Below are 15,363 nucleotides of genomic sequence, written 5' to 3' on the forward strand. Positions count from 1 at the left end.
CAAGATTCCATAAACACAAATAAAGGTAAGCTAGGAAACTTCTTATATTGTAATGCTAAAATGAAAGCCTCTTATGTTTTCTTAATGAAAATAAATTTTTCTTATTTCTATATTAAGCAAAAACCTTTAAGCGAACCCTGACGCTTTTTATGACTGACGATATAAATAAATGCTAAGCAAGAAAAGTTGTTATTTATGTTCTGAGAATTTTTAGGCAATGAACACAATAGTTGTGCATACAGACATCTTTTTAGTGTTATTGTTATTTATTGTTATTTATTGTTAGTGTTATTTAGTGTTTTTAGTGTTATTTAAAACATCTTTTTAGTGTTATTGTCTTCTTCCCGAGAAGTTTCGTATACATCGAGAAACGAAGCAGCAAGATACATATACATATTTCCATGTGCCAGGCAAAGGCCTGCTCCTCACAGAGAATCTAAGACTTTTGTAAATAAGAAAAAAAAAAAAAAAAAAACTCAAGTATCTTCGCTTCAATCAAAACGACAAATTAATCAAAAACAAATTCAATAAACAAATTTGAGAAAAGATTCGAAATTCAATAAAAGAATTCTTTTACTCTCAAATATAATATTAATAGCAAAAAGCTGCGTCATTAATTGTCAATCGTTCATTTCACCGGAAAAAAATATGAAGGCATGACTAGCGTTTTCACTCGTCGTTGTACGTTTTACGTAAAACGTTATGGAACGCGTTTTACGAACTTATGAGAACAACAAGCTTTTTCACAAAAAAAATGCAACGTTTTTGGCAAATAGTTGAAACCTGTTCAACATGGATGCTCAAAATTTTAATAGGTCATAAAGCAGAAAACTAAACGAGATTTCATGAGTTTAAACCTCTATTCTATTGCTACAAGTTTCTATAAATACAGCTACGAATACAGCATTGAAATTATTCATTTTTGCTGAGTCAAATTCTCTAGACTAAACAATTGAGAATGAAAAAAACTCTCAAATTAGCAGTAACCTGTAAATTATTCCTAGTTACCAAAAGTGGCAAAAAATACGTCCAAACTGAGAAAAGATGGCCATCTTTACCTTGGAAGACGCTTTGTCTTTCTATTCCTTCAGACTGTAAAGTGTACTAACTTGTCCACTCTGAGAGACCAAATCTGACAGCCAGTTATGGATGAGACCTTATTGCACAAGGTTGGTCAACCACAATCCCCTCCCTAACACATTTTACTGACAACCAGATTTGGTCGAGATCTGCCAACTTATAATAGTACTTTTCGTGATGACAGAATTTGGGGATACCTTTCACTCCCAGCCAAGTGAGGCATAGACTAAAAATATTACTTACTCATCGACCCTGAGCGGATAGACTGAGTCAGTCCTGGCCTCTGTGCTTGTGATGAGATTCCAAGGCTCTGTAAGACACGATTGGCACCATTCGGAAGATCTTTCGGTCGCACCATTACCTGAGGCCTAGCCTGAAGGGAGCCATGTGTGTTGGATCGGCCAAACCGCAAACGTCTAAAATAAAAGTCGTATTACAAATATTGAAAATAACTCAAATAATGCCATATAATTAAAAACATCATATAATTACTTACGGTCACATAAACCCTTAAGATCAATATCATCACGTGCATTAGCATTTCAAAAGAGCATGTCTCCAATTTCCAAAAATCTACAGGAGAACCAATAAAGATGTTTCAGCTTTTCGTCAGAACAAGTTTCATTCTCAAGGATTTAACTTTTTATTTTAGGATTTAGAATCTAACAAAATTTTACTCGCACTCTAGTTTTGGACTCAATACATGCAAATACGTATTAAGGGGGTCTTTAAAATTCTTGAGAAAGTAGACACCTTAGTAATTGAAATCAACAGTTGATTGTCTTGAGGTATGGCTCTGAGGCATAGGCGCTCGAAAAACCAGAGACTGATTTGCTAGATGTTTTCCAGTGAAACTGCCTACTGACTGTTTTGGGTACCTGACTGACTGCCCAAACAGTGTATTTCAAACAGAAGACTCTATGAAAAGTATGGTTTAATTTCACTTTTTAGGGCCATATTGAGAGAAAGGTTGAGATGGCGATCGCACGTTCTGCGGATGAACGATATTGCCAAGTATTATCCTTTCGGCCAACCATCTAGGGATAAACGGAAAGCAGATCGCCCACAGTTTGGGTTGGAAAATTTCGTAAAGAAAGACTTGAGGGAAATGATAACTTCCTCGGAAGTTGTGAAGAGGGATACTTTGAATAGACTGGGATGGAGGAGGAGCGAGCGTAGCTATGTTGGTATCAGGCGGCTTGGTGCTGCGGTGAATTGTTGTTAGTAGCAGTACTAGATTGTATTTACTGGTGGGAGTTGTTTTGAGTTGGAATGATAATTTTGGTTTATTCGTGTTAAGACGTGTGTGTGTGTCCCTCTGTTAGAAGTTTCCTTTTCATTTTATTCTCCTAATCCTCTTTTCGCATTTTTTTTTCATAGATGAAAGGTTTTAATAAATTGTTAAAATAATCTTTTAAATCTACCTTTTAAAAATATAAAATAAAGCAAATAAAATAAACAAAAACACAATCTTGAAATAAATAAAATACCCTAAAAATAATAAAATTTGATAAAATGGTTGATAAACATCTTAAGTAGTTATTTTTTTCTAACAACGATCTCTACTAGCTTCAAACTTATGATTTTCTTTTTTAAGGTTTCTGAATTGTTGTAACCCCTTGTCAAAATATATGCAAATATTTTGCAATCACCAGAAAAAATATGCAATTTTAAAATTCTACAAACTTTTCAATTTTACCGAAAAAATATGGAGCTGTTTCCGAGAGAAAAAAAATACATACATAAATCACTAAATATACAATTATTGCTCGTTTATATAACGGCGCTATGATTTGTTATTTCTTGAAAATTTACATACTATCGTTTTCCGGTATTAAAAAAATTATATAGATTGGTCACGACTACCCGAAAATACTTTTATTTCAGGCCCCATAACATATTCCTACTTCTAGTCCGCTGACCGAAATTAGAGACCTCTGAAAGTTGAAAGCCTTGGGCATAAGTAGAAGGAGTTTCTAATCGCAAATTCTTTGTTGATAAATTAGTTGATTCTGAGCTTCCAGAGAAAACATAATCGTTTAATAGCTGTGAAAAGAAGCACGGATTCTTAATTGCTCCGCATCAAATGTAGGCATTGCGGAAGAAAAATTATAATAATAATTTGCATGTCAGGGGACCAAATTATTGTCAACTATAGTCTATTTAATAAGATTGCTGTTAACGAGATAATTGTTCGTTTTCCAGAATTAAAAAGAAAACGATCTAGATGAGTCACTGCTTGGGGCAAATTCGTTTTTGGAAAAAAATCTTTTTCAAACATGAATGAAGACACAAATACCCGGACCTCCAATACTCTATAGTTTTACCTTCTACGGCGAATAAAATAAAATGAAATTAAAGTTTTTCTCCAAAATCCATTAAAAAAAAATATCGTTCTTTTCACCGAGCGAACTTCGGTCCCCTGGAACTAGATACAAAATAACAAAAATATATATTAGATAAAATAAATACAATAAACAAATATAACGACATACTTTTAAAATAGATATGTTATAAAATAACTATACCTTTGAACGTTTGACGGAGGGGGAGGAAGAGACGGAGGTTGAAGAACGGAAGATGGCCCACTATCATAAGACCAAATTGAACTCGCTGGACTTCCAGGAAGAAACGATGAGGGCAATTCTGGCCCTAAATTCTCAAAAAATGCTTCTGGTGGTGCTTGATTCAGCTCGTCATACAATGCTTGGACAAGAGATGTATGTATCGGGCCGTATCTTAAAGAAAAATATGAACAAATAAACTATATGATGTTACACAAGCTTACAAGAGTCGGATGTTACAGAGGAGATTGGCTACGGTATTTCAAAAGCCAATATCTTGCAGTGCATATAAAGCTAAGAAGATAAGCTGAAAAATCCGATGTTTTTTTCATTCTTAATAATAACGATACTCAGAAAAGAGATAAGAGAAAAGATAAGAAAGAGCTAAGAGAGAACAAAAGAGAAAGCTAGTTTTAAAGATGTATTTTTTCTTAAGGTATCAAGGGCATCAAAATACAAATATTTTAGCCCCCCCCCTCTCGTATCTTAGGTCTGTTCATAAATGAAAACCACGACTTTCAAATATCTATTTTTAAACAACGACTTTCAAAGATTTAGTTATTTCAAAATTATGAAGTTGTATGGCAGTACCACATTTTTTGTCTACCAAAATAATAAATCATCAGAACTAATTAGTTAAACCTGACAGCACTTTTCTTCCGTAAAAATTAAAACATTAAAAATCTATTGACTCCCAAAGACAACTACGTCTTCAAATGTAAGCTATTCCTTATTGAGCTGTGTTTCCATAAAATGTCTTTTGCTGCCCCCCCCCATGATTCCTACATGCTTGCGTTATTCTTCACTGAATCAATTCAAACAGCTAAACGTTAAGATTTTAATGTTTCAACATAAAATTACAATTTTTCTACCATTCGATAGCTGAGATTCAGCTCAATAATAAAGTAGTTAATAGCTCAATATTTTTAACAGTAGTTAAAAATACAGGACTCAGAATCAAACGTTACCAGAGTCCTCTAATGAAACTGATGCGCCAGCTCAACAGATCCTTTTCTAGTTTGAGCCTATCATAACACCAAAATCAAACACAAAATACTTTAGGTTATATTACTGAATCCAGTACTGATAGTATATCCATGCTACATAAGTATTTGGGAATTTTCAGATTTTTTATGGATTTAACTATCAAATTAACTCACACCTTGCGTCTGATTACTTTTGGATAAGCTAAAGACCAATTAGTTTTATTACTTTTTTTGGTTAATCTCGTGAATAATTTAGATTAAAAGAAAATCAAAAAGTCAAACTTAACAAACTTAGCATTAGAGCCCAGTCAGGCAGCAGTAGGAGTAGGAGTAGAGATATTTTTGCGTGGCCATAAGAAGTTTCCTATATCCTCTCTATATCAATGGCGGAACTGTCACACAGATCCTTTTCTTTTTCTAGTTTCAGAACCAGAAGGAATTATCAGCCAAAAATAGAATTGGTTCAATGAATCATAAGCAAGATTTAGGTTCTGTAAGTATTTTCATCCTTTTATTATTATTCTATATGTATATGTATAGCGATTTTTTACGGATACACTTCAACAGAGGAAGAACAAACGCGAAATACATTTTCTTGTGGACACCAAACTGTCTAAAGAAGATCTTACCACAACGCAATCATTTATCCTATGCCAATGAGGCTTGGTTGTGCTGAATTGCATTTAAGTTATCACGCGACAGGTACCAAAGATAAACAAGTAAAATTTTTGAAAATTAATAATTCAATACGGATCACACGTCACAGGTTACAAATCAAACGTCACAGCTCCCATAGCAGAAACATAGTTCTGTTTCTGCTGAAACAAAAGACACAAAGAAAACATTTCAACCTACATTACTGTAATTAATTGTAATCATTGTGATTACATTAAATATTGTAATTAATTATTGTAAAACATCCCAACTTACATATCACAGATTGGTCCATTCAAGAAGCGTGTCATTCTTGAAATTGCTCCAGACTTTTGAAAAATTGTGCGCAATATCTTCAGCAGCCAAATCACATCGCCATCTTCAGGAAACACCAATGGATAACACTGAAATACAACAACTTTCAACAAAGCTTCAATATCTCGTCACCCGTTTAGTCTTAAGGTCAACTGACGGAATTTTAGGTTTATATAGTGTGGAAAACACTTAAACGTGGTGTTTGACACAAATAGTGTCTATAAAACCGGTTTAGAATAAATTGATATAAGTGAACTTTTGTTCCAACCCCAAGCAAAAAATTGGACCTGTGACCTTTGTCTATGTGCTTGATTTATGTTTTTTTATCCACCAAAAAATAACAAAAAGAAAATTAATAAATAAAAATAAACCAAACACACAAAATAAAAACAAATATGCGTGTCTTATTTGTGTTTTATATCTAACAAAATAAAACAGAAAAATAACAAAAAAAGACAAACATACTTTTCTTACTTGTGTTTTTTTTTAACAGAATAATAATAATAATAATAATAATAATAATAATGAAAATGTCCTCTGTTTTCGAAATTAATACAAAAAAAAACTTCTTTCAAACGAAGAAAAAGTCAAAAATTTATAGAATAACGCAGAAAAACATGCTGTATTCAGCGTGTTTTAAATGCCCTCTGTTGTAGCTACGATAAATATCAGCGTTTTTAAATAACGCATAAATATCCTGAATTCAGGATATTTAGTTTTACTTTATAGGTGGCAATCCCTTTTTGGATTTAGCAATTAGCCTTGTTTTAAATACCCGCTGTTGTTGCTGTGTTCAATATCAGCCTGCTTTAAATGTTCCATAAATATCCTGAGTTCAGGATATTTAATTCCCTTTTACAGGTGCTGATTCTAAGTTTTAATTATAAAGTACGATATGATTATTCACAATATAAAGTGTGACTGCTACCTACAGGACGAACCTGGCTTCTGTTTAAAATTGAACGAAAAGCCATGGTCCCAATTGGACCATGGTGACATACGCAAAACAAGTGAAAAAATACAGCAACAAACATAGACTGAAAAGACATTTTAATTATTTAAGAAAACATCACGATACGTCATGCCTACCCGGAAGAACTTTCCAATATTATTTATACTTAAGTAACACCTTCTTCTTAAAATTTCCAAAATCTAATTCCCCCCCCCCCCAACCTCCCTACCAAATATTTCCAAGCGCAACTCCCTCAACTCCCTACAATCCCCTAAAAAATGATGCAAAGACTCATCCATCTCTCCATACATAGGGCAACTGTAAGGACCATCCCTCAATCTATTTCTCCCTAAATAATTCCTACGTTCTCCAAGAGGCATAAAATTCCCCCTTACATGCATTACCCATTTCAAATCATCCGGAGCCAATCCCATTTTTAGGTACTTGTTCAAAGGACCCATATTGGTCACTTGTTCAAACGGAGGTGGTACCTTATAGAATCACCCAATATCGGCCATTTATAAACTTTTTCAGTTTGCGTAGCCAAATTATTTAGAATTGATTAAGCAGTCTCGCCATAACTTGTAGAGCTTTAATAAGAGATCCGAAAAAATGACAGACAAATAGAAGCCGACACCAACTTTCCCAAAAATCTTAGATAGATATATTCGGTTTTAAAGAAACTTACATCACGTGAAAGTATGACTTTTTTTCGATTAAATTGAGCCAAACTTTCTTTTTAAAGTGCAGGAAACGGTGGACCCAGGAAATGCTCTTGTATACAGGCAAGAACGCTAAAAACATGGAATAACGGGGCGACTTGGGCGTAGCAGGTGGTTAGCGGATGAAAACAAGGTTTCCTTTAGATGCGAACCGGTACGTTAGCATTGGATCATCGATTCTCAATTTCTGCTGATCAATTCCGGAAATGGTTACTGATTAATTTTGATAGCAAATTGTCTTGCGAAGAATGCCATGTGTTGATGTGTCTGAAAATTTGGTTTTCTTCTATGGATTGATCTTCATAAGCGTCTTATTCCAGCTGAGGAATAGAGCTTTTTTTTTGGGGGGGGGGGGTTGTCAAAAGAAAGCAACAATAAAACAATGTAGTTAACATTTTGAATAGGTAGTGCCAAGAAATTCAATAAAATGTTGGTTATCAAGGGAATTTAGTATTTAGTGTATTCAGTAGGCTATTTAGAGATTGATTACTAAAATAAGGGAAAACCCATAATATGATGTTCCTGCATACAGGCAAGAACACTAAAACGCTTAAAACGCTAAAAACCGGGTCGATGAAATTATCATTTAAGCAGCTTTAGAAGTTCCATTTCATGCTAACCTATTTGATTAACCCGATTGCCGACGAAAAAGACGTAAAATTTTAGTCGAACTTCGTATTTTAACCGCAGATTCTCAATAGCTCACAATAATAGCTAGTCCCCCGGGAAAATCCACTAATGGATTTTTTGTCTTTGTGGCGGTCAATCGGTGCTGAGACTCGCTAAATGATTTTTAAGGTACCGCATCCTCTTAAAAGCTGCAACTATAGTTTAATTAGTTAAGGGTATATTTCGTTGTTTTGGCTTTTTTCTGCATAGCGTTTGCGTTTTCTCTCATCATTTTACGTTACCTAAATGTGTTTCAGCTAGTATTTTTCTTATTATTTCCCCCACTTTTTTCAAGTTTGATAAATAGCTTCTGAATGTGAAGCCCAAATATTTAAGATTTCTAATATTATTTGCATAAAAGCTTCTATTTATTTTGAAGGTCAGACTTATTAAAAGTTTCACCCGTTTTCGATAGTTTCAATTCATTTCAAGTGTAAATAGAAAGACAGCGTGATGTGAGAGTTTATTTCTATCAAAGCCATTGTTTAAAATTCAGACTCTTGGATAGACTTCAAATTCTTTTCGTGACAACATTCAAGCCAAAGGAGAGGTAAAAAAGAAATCTCGCTATGATATTTCACAGACAGTTTAAAAATGGAACAACATTAAATTAGCAGGTAAGGTGAAAATAAGAGGCTCACCCAAGAGATTTCTAACACAACAATCCTTATCAGTGGATAAGGTAAGAACAACCTCATCCAAGGAACTTCTATTACAACCTTAGTTCGAAACTCTTAATTCAAAAATATTTCTTTAAAACCTTTAAAAAACTAGAGTAGTGGATAAGGTAAAAAATATTACCCATGATATTTCTATCACAACCATAGTTTGAAATTCTAACTCTCTGATGCAGTTTTGGACACTCCATCCTGTTGGTGGCGATGCTATATCTTGAAAAAGTTTATCGCGAGCCATCATAACAACTTGCGACTGAAATAAAAAAAATCAGCTATTAGTATGATGGCAGATGAACCTGAATTAAACTGAAAAATAATGTAACAAGAGCTAATAGCTCATATAGCCCTTGTGACGAGGTCGGAAGAGCCAATAGCCAAAGAGCTCTAATCATGAGCTCTAGCAAAATTCTAAGAATCAATAGATTGATTTAAAAGGAAAATCAGAAGCTTGCTACCAATCAGGATTTAAAATGAGTGCTCTGAGACACGAGGTCCTTCTAAATATCAAAATTCCATAAGATCCGATCACCCAATCGTATGCTAAAAATATCTCTTTTTTCTAATTTTTCCTCTCCCTTCAGTCCCCCAAATGGTCGAATCGGGGGAAACGACCTTATCAAGTCAATTTGTACAGGTCCCTGACACGCCTAAAAATTTTCATCGTCCTAGCACGTCCAGAAGCACCGACCTCGCCAAAGCACTAGACCCCCCTAACTCCCCCAAAGAGATCGGATTCAGCCCGGTTATGTCAATCAATTATCTACGACATTTGCTCACTATATCCACCAAGTTTCATCACGACCTCTCCACTCTAAGCGTTCCAATGTCACCGGATCTGGTCGAGACTTAAAATAAAAGCTCTGAGACATGAGTTCCTTCTAAATATCGAATTTCATTAAGATCCGATCACCCATTCGTAAGTTAAAAATACTTCTTTTTTTCAATTTTTCCTGTCCCTCCAGTCCCCCAGATGGTTGAATCGGGAAAACGACTTGTCATCAAGTCAATTTGTGTAGGTCCCTAACAAGCCTACCAATTTTCATCGTCCTAGCTCGTCCAGAAGCACCGAACTCGCCAAAGCACTCGAAATCCCCCCCCCCCCAAATCCCCAAAGAGAGCGGATCCGTTCCAATTATGTCCATCACATAGCTAAAACTTGTGCTAATTCTTCCCATCAAGTTTCACCCCGATCTCTCCACTCTAAGCGTTTCCCAAGATTTCCGGTTTCCAAGATTTCTGTTTCCCCCTCAAACCCCCTGTGTCCCCGGATCCGATTCGAAATGAAAATGGAACATCTGAGACATAAGTTTCATTTCGATCCGATCACCCATTCGTAATATAAAGATACCTCAATTTTCACGTTTTCCAAGATTTCCGGTTTCCCCCTCCAACTCCCGCCAATGTCGCTGGATCTGACCAGGATTTAAAATAAGAGCTCTAAAACACAAGATCCTTCTAAATATAAAACTTCATTTAAGATCTGATCACCCGTTCGTAAGTTACAAATACCTCATTTTTTCTATTTTTTCCGAATTCCCCCCCCAACTCCCCCAAAGAGAGCAAGTCCGGTCCGGTTATACCAGTCCCGTATCTTGGACTTATGCTTATTCTTCCCACCAAGTTTAATCATGATCTGTCCACTTTAAGCGTTTTTCCAAGATTTCCAGTCCCCCCCCCCCCAAACTCCCCCCAATCACACTGGATCCACTAGGGATTTAAAATAAGAGATCTAAGTTACAAGATCCTTCTAAATATGAAGTTTCATTAAGAACCGATCATTCCTCCGTAAGTTAAAAAAACTCATTTTTTCTAATTTTTCAGAATTAACCCTCCCCCCACCTCCCCCACAGAGAGCGGATCCGCACGGGTTATGTCAATCACGTACCTTGGACTTGTGGTTATTTTTCCCACCAAGTTTCATCCCGATCCCTCCACTCTAAGTGTATTCCAAGTTTTAGGTTTCCCCCTCTCAACTCCCCGAATCGGGGAAATCGGGGAAACGACTATTTCCCATTTAATATGTCCCTGATACGCCTGCCAAATTTCATCGTCCTTGCTTAACTGGAAGTGCCTAAACTAGCAAAACCGGGACAGACAGACAGACCGACAGAATTTACGATCGTTATATGTCACTTGGAAAATACCAAGTGCCATAAAAATCATTTAAACATACTTACTGATATTTCGACATTCATCATGCAAATTTGAGTAGATGTTGCAACTTTTATCATGCGGACCTGATCTATGAAAAGAGTTGAGGATGAATTTTGTTGTTACTATAGATAGGTAAGAAGTGGAATTTTGCACCGCAATTAACCATCAATTTTTGGTCAGATGACATTTTGGCCCAATACAACCCAAAAAACGGTAGTTTATTGAGACGCTGTTTTTAGCTTCTTGAAAAGCGTGCCAGAATTCAAGACTTCATCCGAATAAAGTTTTGAATAAAGCCTATATTTGAATTAAGTCTATTTTCGCAGCAATAGAGAAAAATAACGGTTTTTGAAAAAAAATTATGGGGAGGGGGGAGGGTAGTAGGGTTTGAAATTCCAGAAATCACAATAGTACGTATCATAAAGTAGTTTCTAAAAGCCAAAAATATATCCATATTCATAGAAACTTTTCAAACAGTTCGTGGTAACAAACTGTAGTAAGGAGCGACCCGGCACAATAGTAACCAAAACTCTATAAAACGGAATTTTGATACCAATAGTTACATCAAAAGAATTGCATTTTAATGCTGATTCTAAATATAAAAGTTTCATCAAGTTTAGACTTACCCATCAAAAGTTACGAGCCTGAGAAAATCTGCCCTATTTTAGAAAATAGGGTGAAACACCCCCTATAAGTCATAGAATCTTAATGAAAATCACACCATCAGATTCAGCGTATCAGAGAACCCTATTGTACAAGTTCCAAGATCCTATCTACAAAAATGTGGAATTTTGTATTTTTTGCCAGAAGACAAATCACGGATGCGTGTTCATTTGTTTGTTTGTTTTTTTTTCCCAGGGGTGATCGTATCGACCCAGTGGTCCTAGAACTTTGCGAGAGGGCTCATTCGAACGGAAATGAAAAGTTCAAGTGCCCTTTTTAAGTGGCCAAAAAAATCGGAGGGCACCTAGGCCCCCTCCCACCCTCATTTTTTTCCCAAAGTAGTCGGATCAAAATTCTGAGATAGCCATTTTATTCAACATAGTCGAAAAACCTTATAATTATGTCTTTGGGGACGACTTACTCCCCCACAGTCCCCGTGGGAGGGGCTGCAAGTTGCAAATTTTGACCAGTGTTTGCATATATTAATGGTTATTGGGAAATGTAGAGATGTTTTCAGGGGGGTTTTTTGATTGGCAAGGGGGGTTGAGAAGAGGGGGCTATGTGGGGGAAATTTTCCATGGAGGAATTTGTCATGGGGGAAGAAGATTTCCATAAAGGGGGCGCAGCATTTTCTAGCATTATTTAAAAAACAATGAGAAAATAAATATGAAATTTTTTTTTCAACTGGAAGTATGGAGTAGCATTAAAACTTAAAACGAACAGAAAATATTACGCATATAAGGGGTTCACCTCCTCCTAATACCTCACTCTTTACGCTAAAGGATTCTTAGTAATTTCAACTATTTATTCTACGGCCTTTGTGATTCAGGGGACAAAATTTAATCTTTATTGCAAAGAGTTATTGACTAGGTATTGACGAGTGGGCGAACCTTCTCATATACGTAATAAAAACATACGAACATAGAAGTTTGTTACGTAAGCTAATTCATAAGTTACGTATATCTGTTACTAATGAAAACGTTCGTAAAAACTAAAAGTTCTAGTCGCCTTTTTAAGTACCCAAAAAATTGGAGAGCAACTGGGCTTCCTTCCCCTCCTTTTTTCGCAAAATTATTCGATCAAAACTATGAGAAAACCATTTAGCCAAATAAATAAATATGCAAATTTCGCTTTAATTATACATCTGCGGAGAGCCGAAATCAAAACATGGATTAACTAAAAAACGTTCAGAAATTAAATTAAAAAAAAAGTTTTTTTTAACTGAAAGGAGCGACTTAAAACGAACAGAAATTAGCCCGTATATGAAAGAGGCTGCTCCTTCTGCAACACCCTGCTCTTTACGCTAAAGCTTTTACTGTTTTCAAAAAGTAGAGTTGAGAGAAAGAGTCAAACTTTAGCGTAAAGAGCAGGGCGTTGAAGAAGGAGCAGCCCCTTTCATATACGGGTTAATTTCTGTTCGTTTTAAGTTTTAATGTCGCTCCTTACAGTTAAAAAAACTTGTTTTTTTTATTTAATATAAATATAAGTCGTGACTGATAAGGGCATCTAAGATACCACCATCAATACATAGAGCTAACAAAGATCATTGTTCGTAAAACGAATTGGCGCATTTCACTTTTTCATTATTCACATTTAAGCCATTAAAAACGCTTTTTCTTTAAGATCCATGGGTGATAAACTACACAAGGTGATTCAAAATTTATAGACTGAGAAGGAAGTATGTGTTACTGCAATATATTTTTACGATTACCAGAGCAATTATCAATCGCTACAACCAGAACAAAAGGGTATGCCTCGAAATTTGATAGATTTTAGGGAAGTAAAAATTACTGTTAGTTCTTTTAGCAAAATATTCTTTTAGAAATCCTCTTACAAAAACTTCAAAAATGCATCAAAGATTTGTTTATATACATTTTTGTTACGCTTTTATGAATCCAGAAAAATTCCAGGGAGGGGGGTTTGAATGCACCACGTTTTAGGCCCTTTTCTCTAAACTGACTTTTTTTGAGGGGAGGGGGGCTTGGAGGTCGTTTTATCTCCTCATATCATTTCCCCATTCCTCCAAAACAAATTCAGAAAGCTCCAGTTACGTCGGTTGTATCACCCCCCACGTTGTTTTTCTCATTTTCTTAAAATGTGTTAACATTTTCGTAGTGGTCATGAAAACAAAACGCCTTATTTACTCTATGACTACAAACATATATAAATATATATAGAAAATCAATGCCCACTCCATGGTGTAATTACAATTAAAGCAAACAAAGTAGAGTTACCAGACCTACAAAAATTCCACAATGGCCCATATATTCTACATGGTTTCAAAAAGTCGAGGTACTACAGGGGATTTCAGTATTTTAAAGGAATTACATTGTTTTGATGATAAGCCAATGTAAAGTAGGTTCTGCTGTAGAATCTATAATAAATTCATTTTTATGCTATTTCATTATTTATTAATACAGGTAATAATTTCACCTGAAAAAGAGAGTTTGAACATAAAATACAAAAATCTCATAAATAATTATTTTATAGAATTTCGTAATCTCATAATAAAATCAATAGATTATAATAATAAAAACCAAATAAAATCATATTAGTATTAATAGATCTAACAATCAAATAATAAAATAATCTTACTCCTCTGTCTCGGTGCTCTATGCCACGACTTGCCAAATCTTTATCGGCAGAGCACACGAAAGCTTGTGCAATCCCAGTCATTTTTAAGTAAACAATGTCATCCTCTTCTTCCACAAATTGGTCACGCATATTCTTTATTTTTTCCAACACAGCCTCAAACTCCCTCGTAGTGTCATATATTTCACAAACAGATATCAAAACTGAGGTGACATGCTGCATGCGCGCAGAAAATGCGATTAGTTCGCGCTCTCTCTCGTCAGTTATACGATCAGTGTTTGAACGAAGTCGATCTGCATACTGCTGCAGCGTTTCACCTTTTCTCATTTCAGTTGGATTTGCATTTTCCTGAAAGAAATCAATGACTGAAGGAAACTGAATATCTCTTCTAAGATAAACATCAACCAAAACTATCAAACAACACTCAGGAAAATCAAAAAGTTGGTTATAAAAGACCTATATAGAATCATTTAAATGTACCCGTCCGGCTGATCGTACTTAATACAGTAAGCTGTACGAAAAATTGATTCAATCTTGCTTTCTACGGCTATAGTGAGAGAAAAGTTGAGATGGCTGGGACACATTCTGCGGATGAAGGATGACAGATTACCAAAGATCGTCCTTGTCAGCCAAAGATCTAGGGCCAAAAGAAAGGCAGGTAGTTCCCGTATGGGGTGGGAGGAGGTCGTAAGGAAAGACTTACGGGAAATCAGAACTTCTTGGGAAGTTGTAAAAAGGGAGGCTTTGAATAAATTGAGGTGGAGGAGAAACGTGTGTAGCTGTGCTGGTGTCACGCGGCTTGGTGCTGCAATCAGAAGTTAGTAATAGTAGTAAACAAAGTGTTACCCAGCTTTATTCATTTGATCTCTTCTAAGTCGTTTCCTTTTTATCATATGAAATAAAAAAAAAACAGTTCTTTTTTAACTGAAATTAGGGAGCAACATTAAAACTTAAAACGAACAGAAATTACTCCTTATATGAATGGGGCTTTTCCTCCTCAACGCCCCGCTCTTTAAGCTAAAGTTTGACTCTTTCTCTTAACTCTATTTCTTAAAACATTAAAAAACTTTAGCGCAAAGAGCAGGGCGTTGAGGAGGAAAAGCTCCTTTCATATACGGAGTAAGTCTGTTCATTTTAAGTTTTACAGTCGCTTGTTAATTTCAGTTAAATAAAACTTGCTTTTTTTTAATTTCTGAACGTTTTTGAATTGATGCATGTTTTGATTTTGGCTCTCCGCACATAAATAATTAAAACGAAATTTACATATTAATTCTTTTCGGCTATATGGCTTTCTCATAGTTTTAATCGAAAAATTTTAAGAAAAAAGGAGTGGGG

The 15,363-nt window shown here is 35.3% G+C and overlaps 1 protein-coding gene across 1 annotated transcript in view; it reads right to left on the minus strand.

Moving 5' to 3' along the window:
• Positions 1-15,363, minus strand: part of LOC136040894 (uncharacterized) — a 72,301-nt gene that overhangs the window by 16,883 nt on the left and 40,055 nt on the right. The window contains exons 6-10 of the mRNA XM_065725308.1: positions 14,032-14,376; positions 8,744-8,872; positions 5,561-5,688; positions 3,609-3,818; positions 1,324-1,496 (exon numbers count right to left, since the gene is read on the minus strand). Of these exons, the coding sequence (XP_065581380.1) occupies positions 1,324-1,496; positions 3,609-3,818; positions 5,561-5,688; positions 8,744-8,872; positions 14,032-14,376 (985 nt within the window). The remainder of the gene's footprint in view (positions 1-1,323; positions 1,497-3,608; positions 3,819-5,560; positions 5,689-8,743; positions 8,873-14,031; positions 14,377-15,363) is intronic.

This window comes from Artemia franciscana, chromosome 21, assembly GCF_032884065.1.
Source record: "Artemia franciscana chromosome 21, ASM3288406v1, whole genome shotgun sequence".
NCBI lineage: Eukaryota > Metazoa > Arthropoda > Branchiopoda > Anostraca > Artemiidae > Artemia > Artemia franciscana.